The following is a 21,835-nucleotide window of genomic DNA, read 5'->3' as shown; positions in this document are numbered from 1 at the left end:
AACACCTTGGCATCCATTCATCCATCAATTATTCTGAAGGCCTACTATGTGCCCGGTGGGCTTGTGTTAGATTGGGGTGTTGCATAAGCACATGGAGATATTGTGCCAAGGGCAAAGTAGCTGTCAAAAAAAAAAAAAAAAAAAAAAAGGCAAGAAACTTCCTTTCCTGGGAATTGCCAAAAGAACCCCCCTGCTGGATGAGGAAAGGTTTTTGCACCTATTAAGTTTATGTTATGTCAGAAACAAGAACCAGCAAAAAGAATAGTTTCATTCACTCTGAGCGACTGAAGACAGGGTGGAAAAAAAAAAGAAAAGAAAAGAAAAGAAAGAAAACCACACAGCATGGAGGGAAAAAAGAATTTTTTTATTAATTTTTCTTTTTAAAAAAGTTGATTTTTTTGTGTTTTTTTTTGTTTTTTATTTTTTTAGGTAAACCTCTTTCTGCCTCCCCTCCCTCATTCTGCCCACCCTCCTCTTAAAAATATAAAAATGTCCAGCCCCAGATAACTAGAGTACAATAAATAAACAGTAAACACAAAAACATACTTTATTTGTTTCTTCTTTATACAAAATAAGGAAACTAGAAGCGTTCAACTTCCAAAAAAGTATAATACTGTACATCCTGACCGCCCAGCTTCCAGGCCCCGGGCACGGAGGGTGGTCTGTGGGCCAGAGCCTAGATATCTTGGCGCCTAGCCCAGGGGGAGAGCAGGGTGGGCGAGTGTTTCCGTCTGGCCTGGACCCCCGGCTTCAAAATAAATGTTAGAGGAAGGAAAAGGTGGGGGTCTGGCCCTGGGCTGACAACGTCAGGACAGGCCCCCTTCCTAGAAAAGCTGACCTTGATCTCGAGATTGGTCACCAGGGGGCGCCAACGCGCAGGTGGCTCTGTCTTCCTAGTGACACCCCCATCCAAGCGTGTTTCTCACTCTCTTCATCTCTCTCTCTCTCTCTGGCACTCTTTCCATCTTCTCTCTAACTCATTTTCTCCCCTTTCCTCTCTTTCCCTTCAATCGCTCTCATTTTATTTTATTTTAAAGACAGGAAAGCAGAGTGAGAAATAAGATTACAAAATGCCACTCGGATTGCAGAGCCGGGGGAGAATAAACCGCCTCCGTCCCTTAGCCTCAACCCTGTCTTGGTCCACAGAGGTGGTGGGTGGGTTGGGGGGTCGGAGGAAGGCTAGAGCGTGCTGGAAATCTCTTGACCCTCCGGAGTATTCACTTTGGTCCCAAGAAATTGCTCGCTCAAGAAACTGAGCGCTGGCAGCCGGGGTCCCGGAGAGCTCGTGGGGTGGATGGAGATGGGGGGCGGTCCCCCTCCGCGACCAGCCGAGGTGCAGCTGCGGGTTGAGTGCGGACCCAAGAGTGAGCCCCCGAGGGCGCCCTGCGCCTCATCCGCGTCGGGCGTTTTGGTTTCGGGAGGCTGCGTCCGGGGTCGGGGGCCGGCCGGGCGAGGGCCCCCAGAGCGGGGCTCGGGGGGTGGCCCGGCCGGGCGGCCTTACCACACGGCGGCCTCGTTGAGCTCGGGGTTGGGGTGCGACAGGGGTCCGCTGTAGCCGCCAGTGCCGCTCATGGGGAAGGGTGGGCTAGGGCCGCTGCTGAACACCTCGCCGGGCATGGGATGCAGCGCGCCCGGCAGGCCAGGCTCGGGGCTCGGCGTGTCCGGGTGCGAGATCATGTCGGTGAACCTGGGGTTATCGGCGGCGTGCGGGCCGGCGAGTGGCGGCTCCAGCGCGCCCAGCGGCGTCGAGCCGGGCCCCGAGGCGGCCAGGAAGCTCGAGTCGGCCGGGGACTGCGCCTGCGACGGCGGACCGTGGGCGAAGAAGTCGTAGTTGCCTCCCGGCGCGTAGTAGTCGCCCTGGTAGTCTGCGGGAGGGGACGGGGCAGGAGAGGGGAGAGGTGAGAGATGGCGAGGTCGCTCAGGGACTCAAGGGACCCGGGGTGGGGGGTGGCGGACCCGGGGAGACGGAGGCCAGAGACGTGCGGACGCGAATGGGGCCAGCGGGCAGGGACGTTAATGTGAGACAGCGCGACACTGACTCGAGGGCGGAGGGAGACTCGCGGACACCACGGCGGAGGGAGGCCGGGGCGGGGGGCGGACGACCAGATCTGGCGCTCTTTCGGGGGTACAGACAACGAGAGAGACCGAAAGGCGAGCCACTCAGGGACGAGGAGGGACACACAGCCCGAGAGACTTCAAAGACACAGGCTCCCTGACCCAGAGACGGAGAGGTGACAGCGGTGGCGGGGAGGCACAGAGACCGCGACGATTCCACTCCCGTGTCTTAGAGTTGGTGAGATACACAGAGACCGAGAGACACTCGGACTACCAGATAGGGAGAGATCGTCAGGGGACGGGGTGGAAGGAGAGCGGAGAGGGGGTACAGCAGGGATCCCCCCCCCCCCCCGGGCTCAGGGTGGCCGAACCCACGGCTGAGACGACCCGGGGAGATCCGCGGTCTGTTGAGGCATGGATAGTCTAGGACACGCAAAGAGAAAGAGATGAGACGGCTGTTCGGTTAGAGGCACAGGAAAAACGCGGCGAGAGACCCAGAATCCGGAAGGTCGGGAGAGACAGAGGCGCCCAGAGACCCGAGAGATGAGCCAGAGAGACGCGGGGACGGAGAGGCAGGGGAGAGGAGCAAGGCAGGGATGCAAGGGCGAACGGAGACCAGAGAGCGCGAAATGGTTGAGACTAGGCAGTGACCCCGCCGAAGAGAAGCGGGGACCGAGGGGCTGGCGAGTTGGGCCCCGGCTGCAGAAACCTGGGCGCGGAGGGCGCAAGGCGGCCTTGGCGCCCTCTCTGCCCTCTCCGCCCTGCCGACCTGGCGCGGTCCTTTGCCCCGCGTCCGACCTGGTGAATGTAGGGTTTCCGCTGCTTGCACCGGCCTCACCTGGCCTGCAGCAGAGAAAGCTGAGCCTCAGAGACTTGGGAGGGGCAGAATAGGGTTTGAGCACTCCCCGGCCACCTCTAGAGTTCCATACGCCCCGGTTTAAGAGCTCAACCCTCCAGGGCTCACCCGGTATGGGTTTGCTAGGACCCAAGGATTTGGAGCTTTTAGGCCTTTTGATAATTGATCCCTTTTGATAATCTAATAGTAGTTATGGGTTCACTCTCCAGAAAAGTGCACGAATGCGAATTCTGTCCACAAATTCAGGAAGCACAGGGGCTCCAGATTAGACGCCTGCCCATTCTCAACAAACTGCTTCTCCATCAACCTTGTGACTTCCTCCTAGAACCCCCTTCTCTAAGTCCTTCGGAACAGCCTCTCTCCCGGCAAGTGGGCCCCTGAAGGATTCGGGTGTGGAACCCCAAGAAAGGAGCACCGTGGCGCCCACACCCCTGACAATAACCCGCTTTGTACGGCGGGAAAACCAGCGCGCCCCAAAGCCAGGGTCTTCTCTGCAAACCCACCGCCCCTGCTTGGTGTTGGGGTCTGTCACCAGGAGAGTTCTGGACGTCCCCTGCTGCCCGGCTTCCTTCTCCAAACCCTCCCTGACATTCATCCAAATGAAGGTGTCGGGATGCGGGCTTGGAGACGGTTTAGGCAACAGCTAAAACGGCCGCCAGTTACTTAAAAACAAAACAAAACAAAAAAACAAAAAAAAACCCAAAACCAAAAACGCTCATTCCATTCTCCCCTTAAGTGAAGGAAAGGTTGGAAGCGGCGAATTTGGGGCCCCTAAGGGACGGCGATGGGGACGGCCACGGCCCGTAGCGAGCCGGCTAGCCAGCAAGAGCCTCGGCCCCCGCGCGGAGCGCGCCGCCTCCGCCCATATGGCGGCCGGGCCGGAGGTAATTGGAACAAACGCCGTCTGAAAAGGGCACAAAAGCCGCAGCTGGGGCTTTGTCCGCGCTCCCACGGGGAGCCGCCGGCCCCGCCGCCCGGCCCCTTTCTCGTCCGCTGCCGGCCGCCGCCGCCGGATCTCCCAGCGAGGATTAGGCGGGGCTGCCTCGCTGGGGCTGGGGGGTCCCGTCCCCCCATTCCGGGGAAAGAGGGGCCTGCATGTCCCGGCCCCCACCCCATCCATCAGACATGTGGGTAGAGGAGGCAGCGGGATGGGTGGGGGCACACTGGTCCTGGGGGAAACCTTGGTTAATTACCCAGGCGGGGAAAATTTTCCGACTGGTACCGCCCCACCAACCTCTGCGCAGGGCAGAGATTTCGTGCAGGAGGCAAAGACAGGTGGACAGAGTAGGTGAGTGGAGACCCTAGGAGAGGTCCACCATCCAGAGCTGCTCTGGACGTCTGCAGCCCCCTAACCTGTGCCTGGCCATCTCAGTCTCCCCCCAAAGCACCTCAAAGCATTTCATCCACAATTTCCTGGAGCCTGGGCCAGACTGAAAATCTAAACTCCCAGGCCTGGGGATGTACCAAAGCTGGTTGTAGGGTTCTCTTATTTTTCCTTTCTGGGTCTGCTTTTCTAAGAGAAGCTGCCTCTTCCCCAACTAGGTTCCTCACCCCTGTTCCCCTCTCCCAGGCCGTGTGGCACTGACCCGTTTGGAGCACAGAGCCCTCTCAGAGAGGGCTCCCCAAATTCAGAGGCTCAAGAATAGAAGGGAAAGGTGCCTTCCTTGAGCCCACAAGTCTGGATTGTGCAGGACGTGGAGTCACTGTAGCAGTGCCCCAGAACAACTACAACTCAAAACAAACAAACAAACCCGAGGTGGAGGAGTCTGGAGAGGCAGCTGAGTAACATTGAGATTAACAGGGTGGGGAGAAGGGATGAGAGAGGAGAGAGGGAGGAAGGGAAGGGGTGACCACGCGGAGAGTTCACCCAGGCTTGAGCCTCATAACACCAACCGTGGAATTCCTCCCTGCAAAGTGGGCTCCTGGCCCCCTGCAGCCCCAAAGCCAAAGAGTGGATAACTGGGTTGGCTCAATCCTTGCCACCTCAGCCCTGATGAACCCTCTGTGCTTGGAGCTGGAGGGTGGGCAGGAGTTCTAGTCAAGAGCAACTGCCGGCATCAATGGGGCTAACAGGGCCAGATGCAGAACAGGAGATGCTGACTAAAAGATAACAAGGGGTAACCCCAGATAAATCCTGACCCCTCCATCTGGACTTCTGGTGCTGCTCTCCAGTGCCTGCTTTCCTGCCGGTGCCAGATAAGCCAGGCTGTGGGCAAGGGCAGCAGAAGGCTGGGTGTCAGGTTGGGACGGGATGCATGGGAGTGCCTGACTTGGCAGTGATGCCTGAGTGTCATCATATCTGTCAGTGTATCTAGAGGGTGGGGTATACCTCTGCTGGCTGTGTGTGATTGTGTGTCTAGATGTGTGTCCTCATGGACTCTGAACTCACCCATGCTGTGTCCTGCATGGGTGAGTGTGTCACTGCTGGTCTCCTGTTTAACTGTGGGTACCACTGTATGTGGGTGAGTGAACCCATGTGTCTGATTTTATGTCCAGGAGATATCTGTGGTTGGTGCGCCTGTGCTGGTGCGCGTTTGTTAAGGTGTGTTCATAATCGTGCACGTCCTGCGCGGGTAGAAGGGAGGGAGGGGTCCCAGGGCAGCCGAGATCCAGGCATCCGGCCCTGCGACCTCAAGGAATATAAACCTAGCTGTAGCACTCCGCGTCCAAGGTGGGGGGGTGCTTACCTCCGTAGTAGGTGTACGGAGTGGACCCCAACATCTCAGACTCGTCCAAGCGGCCGCCCAGCGGACGCATGCGCCTCGGACTCCGGAAGAAGGCGTGTCTCCGGGCGCCCAGTGCGCTCAGCTGTTTCATCCGGCGTTCTTTGGACCTTCGGTTCTGGAACCACACCTGGGACAGAGGAGGGGGCTGTGAGCTCTTCTCCGGGTGCCCTTCTTTCCCTGCCTGGACCGCCCCCGCTGGGTCCTAGCGCCTCCTTCGCACGAAGACTGCCCTGAGCCGGGGGCCGGGTGGGATTAGGCCAGAAGGGGTGGAGAGGGGCCTCGGCGAACCAGCCAAGGGTGAAGGATTTCGCGGACCCGTGGGGGCGACTCATAAAGACTTGGGCTTCCTGGTTCTTGGCCCGTCCTCGGCCTGACGACTTTATAAAGGCCTCCCGCCTGGCACGGCTCTGATCTCGCTCCCCTCGACTCCCCAGCCGGGCTCCGGCTGTCTGTCTGCCCGAGCATCCGCGCGGGGAGGGAGCACGTGAACTGTCCGTCGCTTCTTTCTCTGCTCAAAGGATGGGAGGAAGGGAAATGTCCTGTACTCCAGAGAGGCTTAAAACCCTCCTTGAAAGGGGCGGGGGTGGGATTCAAAGAGGTGGAGTGACCCGCCCCGGGTGACACCGCCAGGAAGACAGCAGGGCTAGGCTCAGTCTTTTGCCTAGGAGTTCGAGCAGCTGGCCCCGCCTCGGGCGCACCGTCTGCCCCTAGACCCGAACTCGGCGCGCTCTTAGCCAAGGAGGCTGGGTGGGAGGCGCCTCCGAGCTTCCCCGCTCGCGGACGCATTGGGGCTGGGGAGAGGTGACCCGGTGTCGGCCGCACCGCACCCGGCCCTCACCGCACCTGGATGACGCGCATGTTGAGGCCAGTCTCCTGAGCCAGCTGCTCGCGGATGTGGCGCGTGGGCTTGGGCGTGGCGGCGAAGGCGGCCTTGAGCGTCTCCAGCTGCTTGGCTTTGATGGTGGTGCGCGGGCCGCGCCGCTTCGTGCCCGAATTCTGCTCCTCGTTCTCGTTGTTGGCCGTCTCCTTGTCCGACGACGTCGAGTTGTCCGTCTCCTTGGGGTCGTCCTGGAGTGGGTCCTGGAGGTCCGGGGACAAACTGCGGTCCGTACAGGATGACACTGCGAGGGGGGGGCGGGCGGAGCGGGAAGGGGACAGGGCGTCAGCGGAGGCCTGGAGACCTCTCCAATCGGGTAGCCGGGTCCTGCCGGCCCAGGCCACCACCAACCGCGCGGGGCTTCCTCCCAAACGCTGCAACGGCCCCTCCCCCCAGGGGCCCGGCTCCCGCCCACTCCCTCCAGGCGGGGCTGGGCCTTTGGAGGGGCCCTTCTCAAGCTTCTCACCACTTTTCAGCTATTGCTTGGGAAAGGGGGCGGCGGGGGGTGGGAAGAATCTCTGGAGGGCCCGGCCTCCTAGGAGAGGGGATGGGAAGAGGGTACAGTGCCCTCTGGGCCTGGGATCTTCCTCTCCCTCCGCTCCTTCCTCCAGACCCCAATTAGCGGCTTCCCAGTGCAGCTAAAAATTACCAGGAGCTGAGAAGACTAAGAAAGGGGCAACTGTGCGATTCCAAGTGGGCAGAGGAGGGCAAATTTGAAAAGGCTCTTGGACTGGAGGAGGACAGTGTGGGCATCCTGAAAGGCTGGCTCCGAACCCTGACTGTCTTCCCTAGCCCCTCGGTGGGCCTTCACCCACCCTGAGGGAGCGGAGAGCTCTGAGCCGGGACCACAAGCACTCCTGGGGCAAAGTAGGGCTAGACTGAACAGGAGGGTGCCTGACCCGGCTGGGCAGGGCGGGGCCTCCTACCTGAGTTGAGGCTGCCCTCCTTGAGGCTGGATGAGCTCAGGTAGTCGTCCTTGCACACAAACTTGTTCTCGTCGATGACATAGAGCTCCTCGCCCGTGGACAGCTGCTTGTTGCAGACCATGCAGGTGAAGCAGTTGAGGTGGAAGACTTTGCTTCGGGCCTTGCGCACCAGGTCGCTGGGTGAGATGCCCTGAGCGCAGCCTGCACACTTAGTGCCAAAGCGCCTGCGGACGCAACACAGCCTGTCACCCCGGCCAGTGCACTGTCCCATCCTCTCGAACTCCTGACCTCTTCCCGCCCTGCCCAGTCTTAGCTTCGGAGAAGCCTCCATGTCCACCTCTGTCAAATGAGATTCCAATCCTCTCCTCCCAGAGTGTAAGATGTTCGACAAATACCCAGAGCTGTTCCCTGGCCTGGGGACTGTCATGTCTCGGTCAGGTGTATTTGCACTCTGCCGGCTTCCAGCAATGGGTGCAGCCTTCAGCCAAGCAGAGGGCTCAGATCACCCCAAGTTGCACCTCTCCCCCACCCCATATCCCTACCAGATCTTGCCTGGGCTGCTCCAGACAAACTCCACGCTTGGGGCGGTGAAGTATTTTTAAGCCAGGCAGGCTGGGTTTGGACCACTTCTCCACTTTGCCTCCTTGATCTTTTACTGGGGTCAGGTCGGGCCAATCAGCCAGGCTGGCAGGTGGTAGCCATGGGCAGAAGAGCTGAACGGGAAGGAGGGAACCTTCCACTGATTCCCGGCACCACCAGCACCGGAGACTTTCCAGTCTCACTGGAGCGAGTCAGGAGCCTATGGGTTCTGGAGGGCAGGGACTGAGTCTCCAGCTTCCCAGATCTCAGGCCCAAGCAGGCCTTGGGAGAATGTGACCTGAAGATCATCCTAAACCTGCATGGCCAGAACATTGGGGTCTCTCCAATGCCCCTTCTCCTGTGTTCCTCGTCTAAACCCTTTTCTTTCTTCCCTGAGTGCTGGCAGAAGGTGGCCTCCCCAAAATGGATGGTGCAGATCCACACTGGGAGGGATGAGGTGCAGGTAGAGGTGGAGGGTGAGGGCCCACATCCAGGACTTTGGGACCCCACATCTACTCACACCCATGTCTCTAAACTGGGAGAATTTGGGTGACATTGATGTAGTGAGGGCATTAGAAGCCATAAGTCACTTTTGGCCTTATCCGGCAGTGTAATTGGCCATATGCACCTTATCAAAAATCATTAGGTGCTTTGCAAGCACGACCACATTAGGGGCCTGGGGCCTCTGGGGCTGGGGAGTTTACATGGCTGGGGAGTTTACATGACGTTTTCCTCCTATTCAGATTCCCCAGTGCCTACCTGTGAGGCCAGGAGCGGCCTTTCTCCATGGTGTTAATCACGCCCCCCTTTCCTCGGCACCCAGAATTCGCACTCACAAAGCCGGCTCTGGGCGCCCCGGGGAAGCAGGCAGGGCTGAGCTGCCCCAAAGCCCACAGCCTTCCAGGCCAACCCCCAGCATTTCTTAGCTGGGGAAACTGAGGCCCAGAGATGCAATCTGCTCTGACCTGCCTGAGGGTCCCTGTGGGCAGCAAGGGGAGGTGACACAACCCAGACTGGACCGGGGAGGTCCAATTCCAGTTTTGATTTCCATTTGTACTTTCAACAGGGGAGAAAAGGTTTAAAGAGATGGGGCACAGGGGAGCAGAAGATCCCCTCCCCATCACCAGAGGAGACCCCTTTCATGCTGAGCTTTCCATGGAGCTGGGAAGTTTCTGTTTGTCCAGGAGGGTTCTGGGGTCCTCGCCTGCCAGGGGGCCAGCCTCTGGACTCTCATACTCTGTCTGGTAGGAGAAGCCCCCAGCTGTCCCTAACTTTGCAAAAACCCTTCCTCTCTCAGAATCAGGCTGGAAGCTTCCACCCTGGGGTGTCCTCGGCTCTACAGCTGGGCAGCAAGTTTGTCAGGCTTCCTCCCCCTGCCCCACCACTGCTCCAAACCTGCCTGGAAAAGCCAGAGAGAAGCAGCCAAGTAGCGTTCTCACTCCGCCTGGAAGCAAGTCTTTCCTGTACTGAGGACAGGAGGAGAGCAGTGGGCTCCCCGGCTCCCCATTGAAGCTGGCAAAGCTGAGGAGCCTGGGACGGGTTTCGTGGTCTCGCCTTCCCCGGCGCCCAACGGAGCGCGCGCGCGGGCAGCAGGGCGGCGCGGCCTCTTACCTGAAGAAGTCATTTTTGCAGTAGAGCTTGCCCTCGCGCGAGAAGCACTTCTCCGAGAGGTTGGTCTTACACTCGCAGCACTGAACGCATTTGATGTGCCACGCGCGGTCCAGTACGTTCAGCAGAAAGCGGTCGAGGATGGGCCGCTCGCAACCGGCACAGTGCACCATCATAGCCCCGCACCCCGGCGGCTCGGGCCGCCTTGCCCTCCCTTTGGGCCCCCGGCCCTCGGGCCCCCCCGGCCCGCCGCTGCTCTCCGCCTCTTCTCTCGGCTGCCGCCGGGCGAGTCCGGTCCGAACCAAGACTCAGCCGGTCAAGTCCTTGGATGGTCGCTGGCCTGGCGCTGTGCTGCCCGGAGTAGGGTGGAGAGAGGTGGCGTTCACGGCTTCATGCCCCGGGCCGCGCGCCCCAGTGTATCTTGGGTGGCTGCTGGCCTCGGCGCTGCCGAGCGGCTTTCCCCGGTGGCGGAGGCGCCGGCACTTTCCCCCACTTTCAAGCAGTCCCGATCCTCATCTTTGTCTGGCCGCCGCCTAATTCGCGCATCCTTATTCAGATTTGGTGACGTGGCGCAGCACGTAGGGGGCCCGGTGGCCAATGGGCGCGCGGTGGCCATGGCAACCTCTTAAATTTATAGCATATCTAAATTGGCTACAGCGTTGCGGTCCGGACAGAGCAAAAAAAACAAGGCATCAGTATTGTTGAGTATTAGCTTGTACCTGGTTCGGAGACTAAGTAAGTATTTACCTTCCAGTTTGGGGCTGGGGGCTGGGGGCTGCGCGATCTGAAAACTGGATCTCTCTTCCCTTCCCTCACAAATATTGGAGGGCCCAAGTTCCAAGGCCTAGTGGAAGGGGAGGGACTCGTATCCCCTTTTCCATCCTCGGAACTTGCAGAAGTTGCCCGTGGCCGGCATCGTGCCGTGCCGTCTGCCTCCTTTCCAGCCCAGCCTGCTGTTTTTGACTCTCTTATCCGAGCACCCTTTGGCTCTGCGCCCTGGAGCTGTGACAGTGAGGTTCTGGGGGCTCCCCTGAGTTGGCCCGGCGTCTTTTGTCATACGTTAGGCTGGGGCCCAGCCGGGCCTTTCTTATGAAGAGAGAGAGAGCACAAGAAAGCACCCCCCCCCAACCCCGCCCCGCGATGCCTGGGTATCTCGGGTGTTTCTCCTTGCGAAGGCCCAGGCTCAGGCTGAGGGTTTGTCCTCTGGCTGGGTCCGAGATCACTGGAGTTTCAGGCCAGAACTCGATGGCCTTGGGGGCTCCGGGAAGATGTGGGGAGGGGGAGATCCAGGGCGCACGAATCTTCCCGAAACCAACTAAGAAGTGACGTTCACCATGTCTCTGCCTTCCTCGACCGCACTTTCTAGATCCTGGGTCAGCCAGTCGGCGGCTGCGGTGAGTAGGTGGTGAGGCCAAGGAGGGATGCTGGAGTTGGTGTGGGCGCTGTTTGCTAGGGCCAGGCTTCTGAGTTGTGTGTGCAAGTTTGATCCTTCATAGGAGGCAGGAAGAGCCCTTTCTCGAGGCTCTGAGGGTGTGGGGGATGTCCCAGGGCTGTGTAGGGGGGAGTATGAATCTGGTGGGGAAAGGAGAGGGCCATCTCAAGGGGCCAACCCGGCAACTCTGACCCGGGTGCTCTAAGTTAGGGAGGTGGGTGGGCAAGGTGGGGTTTTTTCCTTCCTGCTCTAGGAAAGAGGGCTGATGGGGTTTGTAGGTCATGGGCCCAAGGGCTGGGAGGCAGAGGAGTGTGTGTGTGTGTGTTCGCCAAGACTTGGTGGTGTGTGTATTTGGGTGCATCTGCTGGTTTGTTAGTATATACCTGCTGTTGGAGAATCATGTTGTTGCCTCTGTTTACAGTTACTCAGGTATTAATCATATGTATACATTTTGGCATGTGTATTTTTTGTGTGTTTATATCTGTGGATAATTCTGCTAATGTTTGTGCACATTAGTCCATGTGCTCCCATTTTTATTGATCAGTGTGTATTTGTGTTTACGTACTTGCAGCCACACGATTGTGATAGGGTTTACTTGCGGGAGTGTGCAGGTAAGAATATTTGTATAGGTGTGTGCTCACACTGATGTGAAAGTGGACTTTAAAAAAATCTGAATTGTGTGTTTGCGTGCAAGTGAGTGTATGTGTATGTAACTGAGCTGGGCTGGGTGTGTTTGTGAGTGTGGAATTTTGTGGAACCATGTTTGTAGGGCAGTTTTGCTGTGTGTGTGTGTATGTCTGCAAGTGTATTTCTATGAATTGCAGTATTTTTTGTTTATGTGACTCCTATAGTTTTCTTGGGGGCGGGAGGAGGGGTATGATTGTGTGTGTACTTCTGGCAGTGCTTGCCTTTGTGGACTTGAAGGGAGGCAGGATTTGTGGATGCCGTTATTGGGGCAGTTGGTGGAACCACTGAGATGCTTGTTTCTCTTCCCCCCTCCCCCCAGTTCTTGTCCTCATAGTCCTCGGTCTCTACAGGAAGTGATTGTGCTGTGGACAGAGAGTTGACAGGTGCTGGTCACTGGGTGGTGCATTGACCCACAAGCTGGGCTTCTGAAAAGGAGTCCCCAAACTGGGCAGCTTCCACTATTACTTCTTCCTCCAGCTTGCCGAGCAAGGGACCTATGTCTACACTGCTTAGAGATGTGGCTGGTTGGAGCCAGGTTCAGCCAGGAGCAAGCAGGCTGGATCTCCTGGCCAGGAGAGCTCCAGGAGCCCCAAGTGAAATCGTAGCTTCTGGCAGCACCTGGTTTCGGAGCATGAAGGGTCCTTGCGCTCCAGCAGGACAGGGACAGAACAAAACAAGGACTCACCTTTTTTCCTCCTCCTTGCTGAGAGGAACGAGACATCCAGGCTCCAGGTGGAGGTGAATTGCACTGACTACTTGGTCTTTGTCTCACTGGGGTTTTTCTCTCTCTCCTGAGCTCCCTCCATACAGTTTCCTTTCTGTCTGTTTCTTCCGTTTAGCCTCTGTTCTCTTTCTGTTTCCCTTTCCTTCTGTTTCCCCATCACTTTCTTTCTTGATTTCTCTCTCTGTTTTTATTTCCCTGCCTCTGCCTCTCTGCTGGGCATCCAAATCCAGCATCTGGCTTAAAGCTGTGAAGAAGGCTTCTCCTAGTGCACCCTGCAGATTTTCGGGTGCATGTGGAACTCCCATACAGTCATTAAAACCCCCCATCTAGATGAATGTCTTCTTCCCTGCTCTGGAATAGGTGCACTGGGCTTGCCCTCCCCTCCCCACAATAGGTACCTCAAGAGCCAGTTCTGCTGTGTCTTTCCAGCCTCAGTTCTGCCCACTGTGTTGGCTGTTGGATGCCTGTGTTCCAGGCTCCATCTAGGACATATCCACCACCCTCACCTCCTGGATGTGCTTAAATGGCAACACGCAGCCTGGCCCCAGTGGCTGCCATGCCAGGCCAGGGAGGTGGAGGAACATGGGCAGAGTCTCAGAACGCAGCCCTAGGTCCCCCCAGAGCCTGGATGTGGTGAGTCACCCGAAGCTGGCTGCCCAGTGGCAGGAGATGAAGGCTCCACTTCCAGAAGCCCTGGCCTGGCCTTCTGCCTCTTGTAGCTGAGTTTACCCATCCTGTCCAGGTCACAGCCCCTTGGAATCACCCTGGGAGCCTCAGCACAGCCCACCCTCAATCCAGAACCCCCTCACTCCAGCTCAGCCTCAGGGATCATGCTTGGCCTTCACCAGCCCTCCACCTTCCAGGGCACACAGTCTCCGAAGGGGAAAAAACAAAAACAAAAAACAAAAAACAAAAAAACAAAAAACACGCCAGCCGACCAACCATTAGACGAATTATCCCGCCCTAACAGCGCTAACAGATGGCGACCAGGCAGCGAAATCCCCTCCTATATGTAACTAATAAACCGCTTGTGTCTTAACAGGGTAATGCATGGAGACGCAATGTCACTTATACAAGATGTTGATGGAATTTACCATATAAAAATCTTCCTCCTAGAGTAAAGAGTATCAACATTACAACTCGACAGACGGCGGCGGGATAAGTAAAACAGACAAAAGACAAACAAGATAATAATCTGTTTCCAATCACTTAAGCCCTGTAGAGTTAGTAATATGCGGTTTGCATATTCCCCCTTGAGTTCGGTAATTAATTACCGGCGAGGAGGCATGCACCCGCCCGGGGTGGGAGTTTCGAGGCGCCCTGAGCTGGGGATAGAAAGGCGCCTTTTCTGACTTCTCCAGCCCCGGGACATGGTGGCAGCGGCCAGAATGGGGACTCTTCTGGGCTTTTGGAGTTGACCTTCCCGCAGCTTGTAGAGCGCCACCCAGCTCCACCGGAAACTCTCCAGCCTAGGGGGATTCTGCAGCCAAGCAGAAACGGGGGCTTTTCGGGCCGCCAGATCTCCCTCTTCTTCCCTTTGAAGGCATCCCTGCCCACCCCCCCTGAATGGACAGGAGTGGTCTGCTTTCTTGGGGAAATCCGCGCGCTGGGGGAATGCGGGAGGCGCGCCCTTCGTCCTCTTATCCTCGTTGTCTCTTGGGCGTCTCAGCTTGTCCTCTCTCCACTTCCATCATTACCGCCCCCACCCAACACGCACACTCCCCCCCACACACACACACCCGGAGCCAGCGCGGCTTTAACATTAAACAAACGCAGCGAGCGCCTCCGAGCTGCGCTCTCGGCCGGGTCTGCGCGGCGGCGGCGTTACAAATTGTAAATTTAAATTGCTCGCCGGATTCATTACCTCCCCTCTTTGATTTCAGCCAGCCGTGAAAAATTATACTGGTGTACCACTGAGAAACTGTTTTGCCGCAAAGAGCCCGCGCCTAATCACTGGCTTTCTCCCTCCGACAAAAGTGTAATTATTTTGTTTGGGGTGTAAATATAGGCCGCGCTGCGCACACACACTCAGCGTCCCGCCGCGCCGCCGCGCACTGCCCGCCGCCGCTAGGAATCGGCCCCCGAGTAGGAACGGGCGTAGAAGCTGGGCCCTGCCTCCCGGAGGCCAGAGAAGAACCGCTGGTTTGACGCTGGGGCTAGACCCAGGTTGTCGAGCCGACAGGTCCAGACCCCAGTCCCTGCCCTCGGGAGTTCGCGTTACCCTGATGATCCGGATCGTGTGCACCCTGGCTGTCCTGGGTGTATGTCCGCCGGGGACGATGCGTGGGTCAAGGCGCGGACTCAGGGCTAGCCACCCCGGTAGGGATGCTGAAGGGGTGGTGGGGAATGGGAGTAGGGTGGGGGTGGATAAGCGTTCTGGGATCCCTGTCGGGGCGGCCCGCTTGGGCAGCTCCGAGTCCAGGCTGGGAGGGTGTTCAGGCCTAGGCATACCCAAGAGGGCAGGGCATAGTCTGAACCCTGTAAGGCAGGGGCGGCATAACCGGTGTGCCCCCTCGCGCTCTGCCGTGGACGGCTTGGTTTCCAGAACATCTCTGCGGGGCGCAGGGCCTTTCTGTCAGTTGAATCGCGCACGGCTTAATTAACGGTCTCGTTAACTGGGCAGGCCCGACCTGGAACGTTTAATCAAAAAAGCAGGGAGTCCCTCCTCTCCCTCTCTCCCTCCCTTCCTTCCTTATTTCCTTCATCTATTTGTCCATCTATCAACAACGGCAAAGCTTGTCCCTTCCCTAAGCATCCTCTCCCAGTGCTCTGGAGCGGGGCTCGGAGTCCTCAGTCCAATATTTGGGGCAGGATTTTAAGGGACTTGTGGGATCTGAGCCAGGGCAGGAGTTGGGCAACACTGTTAAGTCCAGTGGATTTGAGATAAACACTGGGGCCAGAGGCTGTGGTCAGCTTGATGAGGGTGATAGAAGTCTGCTGAGGAGCCTACGAGCCACCAGCGCTGGCCGGGCATCTCTGGGAGGGAGCAGATTGGAGGGCAGTGGCTGATCACGCTGGGCTGTTTGAGGGAATCCAGCCCCAAATGAACGCGGGGCGCGTGTGAGCGCTGGCCAGATTAGAGACCCCGCTGGTTGGGGCCAGGGTAGGGTGGAGCATGAAGTCCCCTTTCTCCTTCCTACAAGCTCCCCTCCTGAAATGCATCACTCAGAGGCTCCGCTATCAGGCTGCCCTGCCAGCTCCTGCAGGTTATAGCAAGCTCTTCAGTGCTGCAACCCCAGGCCCAAACCAGGCATCAGTTGCAGAGAGGAGCTGATCCCTGGGGGTGGTTAGAGAGGGGCCTGGGGAGGACATAAAGAAAGGTGGAAGCCAGTCCTCCAACTTGTCAAGGAAATGCTGATGCCTTGTTCAGAGAGGGAAAACCCCATACTTAGTGCAGAGCTGGGGGCTGCCCCACCAACTGCTCAGTGAGATGAAGCGCAGATCCCAGGTGGCCAGGCTATTCTAGGGTTTGAGCCGAGAGCCGCTGGCACCCTCCTCATTCTCAGTGTAGCCTGGAGCCTGGACCCGGCGCTTTCATGTCTGGGAGCAGGCTGTGCTGAGGATAGGGACTCTGGTCATGGTCCCTGGTCCCTCTACCCCCACTGAGGTATCTGACGATGGAGAACATCTGCAGGGCTTGGGGAGTGGTTTCTAAGAAGATGCTTGCTACCCGGCTCCATTTCTGGAGCCCAAATGGGGAGCGCTAACCTCCAAATTAAGGCTCCCGAGGACTTTCTAATGATCCTCCCTCAAACTAGCTAGTCTGAGTTTGAGTCTGTATCTTGCTTCCTCTTTCTTTTATCTTGGTCTTTTTTGTGGTCTCAATAGCATTTCTCTCTCTCGTTCTCTCTCTCTCTCTCTCTCCCCCCATCTCTCCTCCTCCTTCTCCTCCCCTTTCTCTCCCACCTCTTCTCTCCGCCCCTTCCTATCCCACCTCCTTTTTGTTAGCCTAATATGGGTTCCTTTAGAATTCGCCTGACTTTGGCAGCCCGTGCTGTGTGTGTGTGTGTGTGTGTGTGTGTGTGTGTGTTTGCATGCGCGCGCGCGTGTGTATTTCTAGGCTGCTAATGATTGTGTGTTGATAGAGTAATGCAGTGGCCTCATTAGCCTTTGTTTAGAAGGTGTTAAAAGGGAAATCTGCATCGGAAAGCCGCGGTTTACACCGCAGCCTGGCTGAACAACGCCCCGGAGCCGGCTGGGAGGTGGGGGGGCCCGCCCGCCGCCGCGGACCCCGGGAGGGGGGAGGGGCCCAGGGAAGGCGACCCCCAGCACCTCCTCCCAAGGCGAGTTTGTTTACCCCGCTGCGCGCCCCTCTGCTCCGCAGGGACCACAGCGGGGATCTCGCTTTCTCTGAAACTCTTTTGAGCTGCCCAACAGTGCGAGGTGGCCTTTCTCCTCCAGATTTCTTGGGGGAAGAGGAGGGGAAGGGCAGAATGCTGCTTCGAAAAAAAAAAAAAATCCGGGATTTTTTTTTTTTTTTTTTTTTTTTTTTCTGAGAGGGGGTGGTGAGAGGTCTTATTTTGGAGGAGACGACCATTCAGTTCGCCGCGGCTCAGCTGGGCTCCGGGTCTTTGGCTGGTTGGTTTTTGGTGATATCCTCACACCCTGGACCCAGGTGTGGGGACCCTAAGCTCTCGAAGGTCTGCAAGAGTCCTCGTTCTTTCCTGCCAACAAATTCGCAGACGACCAGAGGAAGAGTCTTCCTTGCACGGTTGGTTAGGCTCATTCCTAAACTTCCCCAGGCTACCCCTTTCCAGGACTCCACTTGGGGAATGAATTGGAGAGGAAAAAACAAAAACAAACAAAAAACATCGAAGCTTGTTTGACTTTTCTGAAGCTTGGTGGAAGCGCACAAATTTATCGACCCTGGGCTAGTGTGGTGTGTGTGTGTGTGTGTGTGTGTGTGTGTGTGTGTGTGTGTGTGTGTATGTGTGCATATAGGATTTGGAGAATGACCCTCATAAGCCGGCATTTCCCACTCCCTCGGGGGAGCAAGGTTTCAGGCAGAGGAGAATGTGAGAAGAAATTCTTTTTATCCTGGATCCTACGAAAGGACCCAGAAAGAAAATATTTTGAGCAGCCTCTCTGGGTGAAGCTTGTCGAACTCAGAGAAAGACGCTTTTCCAGGCAAGAGGGAGAAAAAAATGCTGCAGAATTCCAGCGCTGGGATGTATAGTCTCTGATCATAACATGATTCATTGCTTTTTGCCGGGCCTCGGTTGCATTGGAAACAACACTTTCTCATCTTTCTGGCTTCCCTCTCTGAGTTTTGGTTTTCTATTCCTTGGATTTGATGCGGGTCTTGGGGCAAAGCTCAGCTGGTCTGGGTGTCCTTGCTTGTCAACAGCCCTGTATGCGTTCGGGCAAAGCATTAGACGTCGCTTCCTCCCCACTCCCCTTTGATCGAAGGCTAGCGTAGGTGTTGTCTGGGAACAGATCGTGAGCCGCTAGCGCCTGGGGCAGTGACTGTAAAACGAATTCTAAACCCAGTCTGAACTCGCCACGGCGACTTCCCCGGCCCCCAACACCATGCAGACAGAAGCGAGGTTATGTGTGTCACCAAGTTAAAAATCGCCCGCCGTGATGCGTTGGGGTGGGATTAGGGCCGAATTCGGACTATGCGGGGAGAGGATGGAAAAACCTCTACCTGCCCACTCTGGTCTCTCTCTTTCTTTCCCGAGCAGGTTTGGCGGAGAAGGCAGAGGGTGCGCCCCCAGTCGCTGCCTGGCTGTGCGCGGGCGCCGGAGTTTGGACCGAGACAAAGACGGGAGCTGTCCGCGGTGCTGACCCTGCCGCGCCGCCACAGGGGCAAACGGGCTCCTGTAACCTGCCCTCTCCTTCTGTACGCCCTCGTTCTATTTCTCCTTCACTCTGAGATTCTTGCCCTCTCCTAAATTTATTTCCCCCTTTGTCCTTTCTTGGAACTCTCGTCCTGTACACAGGTATATGTATATCAAAAAACAAAGCAATTGATTAAAAACAGTGTCTTCTCCTTTCTTCTTAAATCAATGATTCGAGAAAGGTTTCTTTTAAATGTACTGTAAAACAGATACAACAGTTCTCCTTACCCTCAAAGAAGTGGAAATTTATGCTTAAAACAATAGAACTAAGCATAAACGAATGCCATGAATCTGTCCTTTAATTTATCCTGAAGAAGAGGCAAGGGATTTAGAAATTTTAATTCCAGGAATATCATATCTTTGGCATCTTAACTTCTTAGGTGGGAAACTCTAAGAGCTGGGAGGATTGGTGGTCAAATACGAAGGTGAACAGGCTGAGGAGCTTGCCTACCAGTTGATAGGTGGCTTATGAATGTGAAAGCAATGGATGTTAAGTTGCCTTAACTCTTTCAGGCAGAGGTGAGATTTGCAAGGATAACAATCTTCTGGATTATTAACAGGGAAATGATTCCTTTTGAAAGCTTGGGTATGAAAGGGTTAATTTTGTGCCTCATTTTCTAAATGTGCATGGTGTTATCTGGATGCCTGGCATGGTGTATAACCAAGCATTGGTTCTTCTGCTCAAATTTGTATGCAGCATTTGTCTAAAGAAGTTTGTACAGGGGAGAAAAAAAAATCACATACTCCCTCCCAGGGTGTGTGTGTGGGGGTACCCCTATTTTAGTGCACACAGATGTGTACACAATCCCTCTGGCTTCTCATAGATGTACTGCCTCCCATAGAGCCCAGATGCCCTGAGGCCACCTCTTCATTTGGTCTCCTCAGCAACCCCCAAGTCTCCCCACCACAGGGGTGTCAGCTAAACCCAGTCGTTAGCATCACCAATACAAATAGAGAGGGGTCCTTATGAATTTAATAGAATAGATTCACTGTGGCTCCCACCTGGGCATTCTAGACTAATTTGTCTATAAAGGTTGAGAAATTAGAATTCTCCAACCAGAGAGATTTGTAATGAGAGGTTGTGTTTTGGGGTTAGGGTAACAGCACCCCAGTTCTTCCAGATGCTGACTGTTATCTTCTCACCAAAACACACAGAGATCTTCACTAAGGCCAAAGCAGTCATATCTTTGGATCATGTACCTTTCAACCTCCTGGAATGCAGAACTTCATTGTGCCAGAAGAGAAACCCTGACCTTGGGTGGGTGGAGGAGAGAAAAAAAAAAAAAACCATTTATTGAATGACCATTATGTACATTTGATTCCTTGATCTTATTGCAACTCTGAAAAGTAGTAGATATTTATCATGACTTCACTTTACAGATGAGGCAATTGGAGGCTCAGAGATGCTCATTAAGTTCTTTAAAAACACAGTGAAGTGCTGCGATTTTAACCCAGGTCTCATTGGTTATGGAGCCTCTGCTTACTCTAACGCCCCATGTTTTCTGGGTCACACTGATGGTTATACAGGGGATATTCCAGTGGCTACATTGCTACATTTCTTTAGTACAATCCCTTTAGATTCCCAGGCTTTTATAGCCTGTGGTCTGGATTTGGAAGTTGGTTTATGTCCTAATTCTGAAAGCAAGAAATTAGAATGTAGAGGAAAGAGGACTATCCCTTCATATGGGTTGGGTGTGCATTTTACAAAATAGCATTTGTGGAGTTCCCATCGTAGCACGGCGGAAATGAATCTGACTAGGAACTATAAAGTTTCGGGTTCAACCCCTGGCCTTGCTCAGTGGGTTAAGGATCCAGTGTTGCCATGAACTGTGGTCTATGTCGCAGACATGGCTTGGATCTGGCATTGCTGTGGCTGTGGTGTAGGCTGGCAGCTGTAGCACCGATTAGACTCCTAGCCTGGGAACCTCCAAATGCCATGGGTGTGGCCCTAAAAAGCAAAACAAACACACAAACAAAAACAAACAAACAAAAAAACCCAAAACCAAAGCCAAAAAGCAAAAACAAAACCCCCAACCCCCCAAAAAACAAACAAACAAAAAACCAAAATAAGACTTTTTTTATGTGAAGAGCATCCTGGGCCACCTCCTAAACCACACCTAAGAGTCATTCTTCATTCCCCCTTTCTCTCCAGACTTGTATACTATCTATCAGCAAGTTCAGTTAAACCTGCCTCCAAAATATATTCCAACCTAATTCTCATCTTCTTCTCTGTCATTACCCTAGTCTAAGCCACCATCATCTCATCAGTTTTATAACAGTTGCCTCTTGACCGGCTTCCTGTTTCTTCTCTTCCTTCTCTCCTCTGCAATCTATTCTACGCAAGTAGAAGAACATCCACATTTCTTACCCAGATCTGCAGGGGCCTTTGTGATCGGCTCTTGCTTATCTCTTGCCACTCGCTTCGCCTTCAATGCCCCACTCTGTTTTGCCACTCCTAGTTTTTCTCACCTCAAGACCTTTGCACTTGGTTTGTCCCTTTTCCTTTTTACAAGATTGGCTCCCTCTTGTCACTTAGGTCTCAGCTCAAAGGTTAACTTCTCAAAGAAGTCTTTTCTGACCACCTTATCTAAAACCACCTCATCCTCAGGGATTCTCTAGCTGGCCTCTCTGTCTGTTTTCTTTGTAGCCCTCATCAATATCTAGAATTATCCTATTTATATGTTTAGGTGCCTATTTTCTGTCCTCCTTAATAAAATATCAGTTCCATGAGGGCGGAGACTGTGTTTGTTCACTGTTGAATCCCCAGTGCCCAGCTCAGTACCTGGAACATAGCTGTTCAATACGTATTTGTTGACAGAATGAATAATAAAGGAGTACAGATGATGGGAGAGCCATGGAAGTGAATGGAGATGGATGGGCGAAGCTGAGAAGGGAATGAACTTTATTTGCCCGTCTTCTGGGTTCTGCAAAGGAAATAGCTGGCTGGGTGGGTTACCAGTTCGGAAAAAGGAAGTAAGAAAAATTTGCCTGGGGACTCCCAAGGGAGTGAAGTCTTTGCAGGCTAGATATCAAATCAGGATGGAGAAATGGGTCTTTGACCTTGGAGAGCAATTTTTATTTGTTCTTGTTGGGTCTGAAACCTTCACTTGGTTACAAGCAAACGAGTGATAATGGAAAAACCTAGCAAACCAGGAAGATGTCTAAATTACAAAATCTTTTTTGTGTGTGATAAATCTAGCTGGTTCTACTTGCTGGGAAAGTGATGCAGTGTTGTGTTATCATTCCAGACTCTGGAGCCCAATATCCCAGGCTTGGAATCTCACTCCATTGCTTACAGGCTGTGTTATATAGGGCAAGTCACTTTGCCTCTCTGTTCCTTAGTTTCCTCATTGGTGGAAAAGGGATAAAAGTAGTATACCAGCTCATAGAGCAACCATGAAAGATTGTTTTAGTCTGTTTGATTTGTGTCCGAACTTGGTTTAGGAGAGGAAAATGTGAGCAGAATATGTTTGGGGAGATGGAATTGGGGAGGCAATGAGGCAAAAATATTGAGACACAAAAGGG

General features: G+C 54.9%; 1 protein-coding gene across 1 annotated transcript; it reads right to left on the bottom strand.

Annotated features, from left to right (window-relative positions):
- Positions 441-10,120, bottom strand: LHX5 (LIM homeobox 5). Its single transcript, XM_003132901.3, has 5 exons — positions 9,631-10,120; positions 7,441-7,664; positions 6,481-6,758; positions 5,599-5,764; positions 441-1,865 (listed from the first exon to the last, which is right to left on the bottom strand). The coding sequence occupies exons 1-5, from the start codon at positions 9,801-9,803 to the stop codon at positions 1,498-1,500; spliced, it is 1,209 nt and encodes a 402-aa protein (XP_003132949.2). The 5' UTR covers positions 9,804-10,120; the 3' UTR covers positions 441-1,497.

The sequence above is a fragment of the Sus scrofa genome, chromosome 14 (assembly GCF_000003025.6).
Source record: "Sus scrofa isolate TJ Tabasco breed Duroc chromosome 14, Sscrofa11.1, whole genome shotgun sequence".
Taxonomy (NCBI): Eukaryota; Metazoa; Chordata; class Mammalia; order Artiodactyla; family Suidae; genus Sus; species Sus scrofa.
This window is presented reverse-complemented; position numbering and strand designations above follow the sequence as displayed.

Excerpts from the sequence above, each read along its gene's own strand:
- LHX5 (XM_003132901.3), bottom strand. The coding sequence starts at position 9,803 with ATGATGGTGCACTGTGCCGGTTGCGAGCGGCCCATCCTCGACCGCTTT. Across the intron at positions 7,665-9,630 it reads TGCAAAAATGACTTCTTCAG|GCGCTTTGGCACTAAGTGTG; the intron begins GTAAGAGGCCGC and ends TTGCGTCCGCAG. Across the intron at positions 1,866-5,598 it reads TCCGTACACCTACTACGGAG|ACTACCAGGGCGACTACTAC; the intron begins GTAAGCACCCCC and ends CCCCTCCCGCAG.